The sequence below is a fragment of the Lipotes vexillifer genome, unplaced genomic scaffold, assembly GCF_000442215.2.
Source record: "Lipotes vexillifer unplaced genomic scaffold, Lipotes_vexillifer_v1.1 scaffold395, whole genome shotgun sequence".
Classification (NCBI taxonomy): domain Eukaryota; kingdom Metazoa; phylum Chordata; class Mammalia; order Artiodactyla; family Lipotidae; genus Lipotes; species Lipotes vexillifer.
The window spans coordinates 8,735,402-8,743,970 of NW_006797390.1; the positions used below are offsets into that span (position 1 = coordinate 8,735,402).

The 8,569-nt window shown below is 58.3% G+C and overlaps 1 protein-coding gene across 2 annotated transcripts in view; it reads left to right on the forward strand.

Moving 5' to 3' along the window:
• The window catches only part of CACNA1C (calcium voltage-gated channel subunit alpha1 C), a 435,574-nt gene that overhangs the window by 293,909 nt on the left and 133,096 nt on the right, over positions 1–8,569 (forward strand). For both annotated transcript variants that reach the window (XM_007469483.1, XM_007469484.1), the window contains exon 8: positions 3,466–3,638. In XM_007469483.1, the coding sequence (XP_007469545.1) occupies positions 3,466–3,638 (173 nt within the window). The remainder of the gene's footprint in view (positions 1–3,465; positions 3,639–8,569) is intronic.

Below are 8,569 nucleotides of genomic sequence, written 5' to 3' on the forward strand. Positions count from 1 at the left end.
CTGCTGAGCCTGGAGGCGTCCGTGTAAATGTGCATCTCGTGGATTTTTTCCAAACACTTCCACGGTCATCATCTCTTGATCCTCACGTGTCATAGGAATGATATTAGTCAGATAAGAACCAGATTATATGACCTTCCCCTCCAGATATCTCAGCCTCTAGCCATGAGAATTACAGTGAAGGCAGCTGCAAGATTGCACTAGAAGGTGCCATCGGGTGAAAGTCCCTGGACCCTGGACTCTGGTTACTTTTTGGTTTTAAGTGGTTGCAAACACAGAAGACGTGTGTCTTCAGGTGATAAGGGGCCCGGGACCTCTTAGAGGGTGGGCGCCCAGCTCTTGTGCCCCCGGGGAGATGGGGCAGAGGGCCTGAGGATGGGCATTTCACAACCTGAAAGCATCCCTGACCACGGGCCACAGTTAAGATGCTACATCCAGGTCCCAAGGAAGCAGAAGTGCCCGGACCCACTGCCTCGTGGCTGGAGCAGGGGAGATGCGCATGATTCCTGGAAGGCTTGTTCCACAGGGTGCCCACCAGCCCTGGATTCGGGAACACTGGCCTCTGCCCTCAAGGGATGTGGGGTTAAGTTCCTGCGAGGCTCTGGACACGACACTGCCGTCAGTACACAGTCTGCCGTGTGTGCGCGTCTGTGTGAAGTCGCCTCGTTCAAGGCACAGTGTTGATCCGTTCGCACCGAGCTCTCAGCCCACAGCCCATAGCTCCGGCCTGGATTCTGCTTGTCGGACACACGGACTTGACCCGTCAGGCACCTCCCAGTCCTCGTGCCCTTAGGGTCACAGACTGCACGGCGGCTCCATGCTCGGGGGCCGTTTTAATCAGAAAAATCACCACTGGAAAGCACAAAATGCGGAAATGGGCTGTAAAAAGGCTCTTATTCACAGTATGAGCTGCACCACCAAGGAGGCGAGCGGCCCCTCGCCCAACCTCAGCCGGGGACGTGACCCCGGGTCCCACCTTTCTGCGCGTCCGCGGCGACCGCGAGGGCTCGCGGTGCGGATGGCGTGACGAAGAAGAGGCCTAGCGGGAAGGCGGCTCTGCAGACGCGGAGCGCGTGGGCGACAGGAACCAGCCACACGGGTCACCGCGGGGCCTGGAGCCCGGGCGGCTGCGCCGACGGACCCTTCACGCGGCCGCCCCCTGCGAGCTGTGCGAGTGCGCACCCGGCCCGGGCTCTCCACCGCGTTTGTCCTCTCGGCCATTGCGCGCGCAGGACGTGCTCCTGCCTTCGCGCGGACCCGCCGCGACTGACCGGGCAGGCGGCTCCAGCCCCTGGGCCCAGGCCGCGTGGGACGTCCAGCGAGGAGACGAAGAGAGCGGGGCGCTGCCGCCCTGCACGTCCCTGCTGCGTGGAGCCCGGAGAGGGAGCCCCTCACCTCCTCCCGGCCCGGGCCAGGCTGTGCCCCACGCTCCGCGGGTTCCTGGCTCTGCTGCCTCTCGAAGCCCCTTGCACCCCGGGAAACCTCATTTCCTCTTCTCCCGGATGTCTGTCTTGGTTCCCAGAGGTCGTGGGTTGCGGGTGGTGAGCCTTCGTTCTGCGGAGCAGATGCTGTGACGCACGGCTGGGTCAGCTTTCCCGGCTCTGGTCTGATCCCAGCTCCAGGAGAAGCACGGCCTCTTAGCTACTCAGTCACCCTTCCACCCGAACCCGCTGCACAAGGCATGGAGTTCTCAAGTGTGAGGAGGCGGAAGGGCAGTTGGGGGGCGCCTGGAGCTGCAGTCTGGGAGCTGCAGGGGGGCCCCGCCCCGTGAAGTGACTCTGCGGGTGGCGAACCACAGCCCCAGGAGGAGTGGCGGGTGCGGAGAGCTGGGGACTCTCTCCGGGCCCATCCGCCATGGAGGCAAGGCCTCCTTCCACACTGTCAGCTGTCAGTGCAGCCCCTTTGCCCTGGGGAGGAAGGGACGGTGCCGCCAGCTGCCAGGAAGCCCAAGAAAAGAGCAAGTTCGGTCCAATTCGAACTGGAGTCAATCAAAGTGAAGAACGTTCCATCCCAACCAGAGCATCGTCAAAGCAGCAAAGAGAACTTGGAGCTCGGGAGCCCGCGGCTCCCGGTGAAAACGGCCCCCAGACCCCTCCCGGCCCGACCCTCACCATAAAGGGTCGCGGCTGAGGTCTCTGCTCCTGCCGCGGCTGCAGTGAATGCAGATCCTGGACGGTGGGCGCAGGGGCTCCGGGATTGAGCCTTCCTGCCCCATGGCTTGTCGGTGTGTCCTTCCTTCCACGGGCCCTCCCGTGGAGTGTCTGTCTCGTGCGAGGAATCCCTTTCAGGTGGACTCTGCAGCCTCCCACCCTGAACTAGGCCTCAACTGCTGAGGGAAGGAGGAGTCACGTCTCTAGGAAGAAACCAAGAGGCCCAGTGCATCCCCCCAACACACACACACACACACACACACACACACACACACACACACACACACACCAGGAGCCCCATTTCCCAGATACTGGAGGTCAGAGGCAGGCTGCTCCTATCTGTTTCGGAAGAAAAGGCACAGACTTGCTTTGAGAGTGAGAACCAGCCTCCCTGACTCCCCTCTTGGCTGCCAGGTCCCTCCTGGCTCAGAAAGTGAATTCAAGGTCAGAAAGAAAATAAGGACAGAATCATAGAAAATAGGAAAGAAACAGACACTCTCCAAAATTTTTCAATAAGCTTTTCTTCCAGCAAATCCCAGCTTAATTTTAGTTTCTACTCATCATTGCTTTAGACTGAACGCCTCATTTAACTTTTATATCATCTTCATTTTATGTATTTTTCCATTCTGAGTAGATGTCCTTTTTAACCCAAAGGGCACCCCCCAGGACATTTTCCTGTGTCTGGAATCCTATTCTGTCTCCCTCCATGTGGGAAAGGACATTCTCTAGATTAGAAACCCCTCCAGGCTTGCTGAACGGGGCAGAACGAACCCTAGAAATGAGAATGGGGGGTGAGGAGGTGAGGTCTCCTGGGCCTGACATCAGTGGTGTCCTGGTAAACGTTAACGACTGGCTCTTTGCGGGGGGAAAAGCCCTGGTTTGTAACTTTGACGATTTCCGCAGTGTGCGTATCCCCACCGTGGCCGATTTTGAGCCACCGAGGAGGCATCAGGGTTGGCAGAGCCAGTGCGGGGACTGGGCTTCAGCTCGACCCCAGGCCCTTGTCTCCCGGGGCTATGGCGGGGGTCCCGCCGGGTTACTGCTCGGAAGGCCTTTCCGGGTCATCGGGGAACGTTTGTAATGAAGAGGCAGAGCTTGCCATCGTGGCCCAGAAAGACGGGTGGTGGATTTGGTCCACCCCACAATCGAGTCCCGAGTCGGGCAGCGCCCCGCCCCAGTGACTCCGTCCTCTTTCGTGAGAGCAGATCAGACCGGGGGCAGGGGGAGCGGCCTGTGCAGCGCGTGCGGCTGGCGGCTTCCCACGCGAAGCAATTAACCCTTATTCTTCTTGTCCCTCCGCCCTCCGCCCTCTCGCCAGAGAGTTCTCCAAGGAGAGAGAGAAGGCCAAGGCCCGGGGCGACTTCCAGAAGCTGCGGGAGAAGCAGCAGCTGGAAGAGGACCTGAAGGGCTACCTGGACTGGATCACGCAGGCGGAGGACATCGACCCCGAGAACGAGGACGAGGGCTTGGACGAGGAGAAACCCCGAAACAGTGAGCGGCCTCCCCGTCTGGGGCTGGGGGCTGGGCAAGGCGCGGGGGCTTCCGCCCGTCCTGACGGTGTGGCCCCGACAGCCACACCGGGCTGGTGGGTGGCCGTCTTTCTCTGCTCTCAGAAACCAGTGCCACGTGTGGAGCAAAGCCTGCTACAGTCCTCCTAGAGCCTCTGGTGCTGGGACGGGGGAAACTGCCCAGTCGGGCTCTTGGTCTTAAATCCGACATCGTCCTCCCAGCTCTGGCTCCCTGGACCGGGGCAGGAGTCCCGCTCCAGGCTTCTTCAGACGGGACCGTCTCCCCCACCACCACCGGAAAGCAGGTTCCCCCCTCCCCTTCCAAGGACCACTGCGCCTTCTCAGGGAAAAGAGCCCAAGGTTTCTCTCGAGGAGGCTAGATTCAAAGATCTGGGAAGGTGCTAAATGGGAAGGTTGGGGAAACCCGGAGGAAACTGGCACAATAGCTTTGGGTTTTAGAAACTGACCCCAACCCCTCTCTCCTCCTCCTGCGGGCCCCCTTCCTTGGGTTGCGCACATTTGAATCGGGACGTTTCTGACCAAGGAACCAAGCAGGTTAAATAGCCGAGATGCTTGCTGAGTGGGATCAGGCAGGTAAGGGGGGGAAGCTAGAAAGACTCCCAGGCCCAGAGGGAGGAGAGAGACCCGCCGAGGCTCCGGGGGCTGACGGGGAAGCAGGGTGTCCGTCGCTGTGTCCTGACAGAGGCCAGGAGGGCGCAGGACGCGTGTGTGTACGTGTATCCCGACGCGCGTGCGGATACAGTGGCCTTGTGCGTGGGCGTAGATTCTGCCGGTTGTGTTCACACCCCCTGGCCGGGTTCTGCGTGTCCCTGCTCGTTGGTACCTGAGCTCTAAGTGGGAATCTAGGAGGGGGAGCAGGTGGAGAGAGAAGGAAGACGACTTGGATGTGAGCAGAGAGCAGGCCCACCTCCATCGTTTCAAAGATGGATTGAACACAGCCTTCCACGACTTGCTTTCCGATAACTCTGCTCAAGGAATGAACACAAAATTAAAACACACACACAGCCGGGGGCTGGTAACAAGGAGGCCTTCACACCGCTAAGGAGTTTTTGCAAGTTGGACGACGAGGCCTTAGATGGATTAGAACAGTGAGTGGCGATGCCGCTGAGAATCTTCCTGGAAAGACGCCGGCAGCGTCCATTCCGCTGCTGACGGATCGTGGATGGGGGATGGTCCATGGCACCCAGCGGTGTGTGAATAGTGAGCTGGCCTGGGAGCCTCGTCGACACCTGCTGCGAAGCACAGGAGCGGGCTGTGGGCTCCGGTCTGCACCCTGGTCACAGTGGAGCCCAGCTCACCACGGATGGTAGGAGTGTGTCTCTTACACGTTCGTAGAAACTTGTGTGTCCACTGCCCGCGCAGCACTCGGTGGCCGTCCACAGAGACACAGTTATCCTGCTGTTTTCTGAGGACAGGTGTGCAGCTTCCCCATCCTGCCCTGATGGAGAATTCTTTGCTGCTGGAGCGGATCAAGTGGACGAGGCCCATATACCCCCTCTTTCTGCCCGAGCTCTGGGAAGAGCACAGTGTACTGCCTGCCCCAATGGACAGAGTCTCTGCCAGGGTTCTCATGAGCCCTTATGTGGATGAAGTCAGTCTGAAGCCTGGCGTCCCTCCCCTGCACTCGTCCCTGGTGGCTGGGGGAGCCTGGGCTCTGCTTCCCATCCTCAGCCTTGACCTCAGAGGACGGAACGGAGCCTGCCACCTTCCATCGTGGAAATGGTGGCGGGCCGGTTCTAGGGGGAGGGGGCCAGGGACTGGGCATCTAAAAAACAAGACAGAGGGTGAAATAGAAGCACGTGAGGAACTGAATGAAAGACGCTTGGGTATGGAGCCAGGAAGCACGTCCAGAGGCCGGGGCTGCAGGGAAGTCCAGTCAAGAGCAGAGTGGACGAGATGGGCTCGTTAAGGGACTGGCCGCTTAATAGATTCACAGAAAAGGTAGGCCCGCGGCTCAGAAACTATATTCTGATCTTCAGAACTTTGTAGTTTGCCCTTTGAAACAAATACAAGGGAAGAAATGCCGCTACTAATGATGTGCGTTTCTATCAAAGTGGTGTCTTTGCCTTTGAGATTTTGCTAAAAGATTTTACAACACAGTGTATTTGCCAGTTCTCTTCAGCTCAAAAACTAAGTCGTCTTTTGAGAAAAGGGGGAAGAGGGTATGATCACCCTTGACCCACGGCTCCAGCCACTCGTGCTTGTGCCCCAGGCAGGAGCCCCATCGGCACTTAGGAAATTGCCAGCTGTCGGGCGCTGGTGACACAGGGTGGCTCCAGTGCAGACACAGTTCAGTGACACGTCATTACGTGGTAGCTGAGCTCACCCACGGGGAGCCCAGTTATTCATTTTTCGAGGAAGAGCTACAGATACCACCGAGGCCGTAGAAAGAACAGGGCTCAGGAAGGCAGCAGAGAGAGGGCATCGTTTGAGGTGTTTCTCTAAGTAGTTAGAGTCAATGAGTTGGCCAGTAAATTATATAAAAAAAATACGTTAAAGTACACTCAGCTCATTCATCCTTCCACCCACCCATCCATCCATCAAGCAATTAAAGGTCTGCTCTGTGTCTGGCGCTGTTTCTGGCCCTGAGGATATAGCGATGCACAAAGTCCTCAAAAATCCCTGCCCTCCCGCAACGGGAATTTCTTCTCTTCTTTCTTTCTCCTCCTCAAGATCAAAGAATGCATGGGTTAAGTATCTGTGCATATGGGAATCTCTCTCTCATGTTGTTAAGACCATTTCAGTGCAGCCCCAGTCCTCGAAGACAGACATTTGTGCAGATGAACCTGGAAAAGACAGACCGTGGAACCAAAACGCTTGCGTTATAAGCAGGTTAAGTATTTATCCAGCGTATTCAGTTCTGTTCGCAGGAGCCCCTCTGCAGTCACCGTTCGCCAGCAGAGCCGCGTGGCCACCGCCGCCCTGCGGCGTCTGGGGTTGCGTGTTATTGACGCACGGAGATTTGAGGGCCTCCGAGAGCAGCAGGTTGCCCACAGAAGGGCCCTGTGGGGCTCGAGAGCGGTGATCTGAACATCACTGGTCTACACCGTATACGTGTCAAGGGCACGTGCATCATTATTTGAGCTTTTTTTTTTTTTTTTTTACAATTTAATCAGTACAATCCGTTTTCCTTGGACTTACTCATGAGCATGGCTGCCACACGCCTGGAGTCCTGAGACAGCGTCCCACCAGCACCCGGTCAGACGGCGTGAGAAAGACACTAGCAACGGCTTTTTTCCCGACCCCCTTCTTACTTTGGACCCAAAGTTTATCGTGTTAGAGGCCATCCTAACCCCACACCCTGCGGGGAGAGCAGACGCCTCTGCTGCCCCGCCCATCACCTTTAGCTCATCCTAATCAAGCCCTAAAACATCAGCGCTGGAAACCGCCGCAGAGATCAGGTGGGGAACAGCTCACCTGGGCTGGTGATGAGGTCCGTCGGGGCTCAGAGGCAGCACAGAGATGAGCAGCCCGGGGGCCCTGCAGTGAGGCTGTTTCATGGATTCTTCTGGGCTGGTGGGAATAACTCCCCTGGGCGGGTCCCAGACACCCATCTTGTATGCAGACCTTCACTCGGGAATCGGGTCAGAACAGGACCCTGGCGGGGGTGGTGTCTCCACAGACAGCCCATCCACCGTGGAGCAGTCTGGCTGTTCTGCTGTGAGGCCCATGACTTTGTAGACACCAGTGTCCCAGCCTGGGTGCAGTGGAGGGGCCCCCGAGGGCCACGTCGAGCATACAGTGAGAAGCAGGTGTCCCGACCCAGCCTAGGCAAGCCGTCCTACGCTTCTTAAAGCAAAACCAGCTCTGGGGGAGCTTTCCAGCCGGCTGTAGAGACCGCAGGCATCTTCCTTGGATGGTGGAGTAGCTTCTGGAAGGAAGGAGGGTGTGAAAGCCACACAGTAAAAGGGAAAGCTGGCAGCCAGTGGAGCAACGGCGAGACCTTCTCACTCACGCGCTCTCCTCGAGGGCGTCATTCTTCCACAGCTGGTGTGGAGCTGCTCTTTGGATCCCGAGGTTGGACAGTGGGTGAGGGTCGGCTTCTGCGGGCTCTCCTGGTCTAGAGCACCGAGGCGGACAGGGCGGGACACGAGAGGGGACAGGACAGGGACGGTCTCGTTTCATCCCACCGGGATTATCTCCTATGGGCACTGACGCCCCCTTTGTAGACGGGGAGCTGGGCTCAGAGAAGGTAACGTGTCGTGTCCCACAGCTTGTACGCTGCCCCCGACCTTGGGGATGTGGGCCTGAGTCCAGCGCTGCCCGGACCCCTCCTCAGCCCCACCCTTGGTGGTGCAGGGACCCCCCTGCCTCTCCGGCCAGAAGCGGCTGGAAGAGGTCCCTCTAACCCCTTCGTCGTAGCATCTGTAACACGCTCAGTCTAACGCGCAGAGCGGGGTGGACGGAGGGAAGGAGGGCTGGGAGCGGGGTGGAAAATCTGATCTTAAACATTACCCTAAAGGGCCCTGAGTGTGATTTTAAAAGCAGGGAGAGATGAGCTTTATGATTGTAAGGACTGTGTTTGGAGCGTGAAAGGGAGTCATGGCAACATCTTGCTCAGGCAGAAGGTTCACTGAGGTCAGAAGCCACCCGCCTGGAGTGGTCTAAGGGCAGCTGTGCTTGGAAAGGGGGCACATCAATGGCACCACCCGTCGGAGTTTCCTTCGGTTCGGGACTCCTTGAATTTGGTTAGAGGAGGGTGTTGGTCAGCCACGAGGCTGCAGAGAGGGGTGCTCCAGGGCAGTGACCAGCCCCTGTCCTGCCCTGGCGTGTGCACCTGGAGGAATGTGATGTAACCATCTTCTGTGCTGCGGGATCATGTGGCCGCAGGGTCACCTCTGCGGAACCTCTGACGGTCGCAGGATCCTGGCACGATGGCGGCGGGGCGGGGGG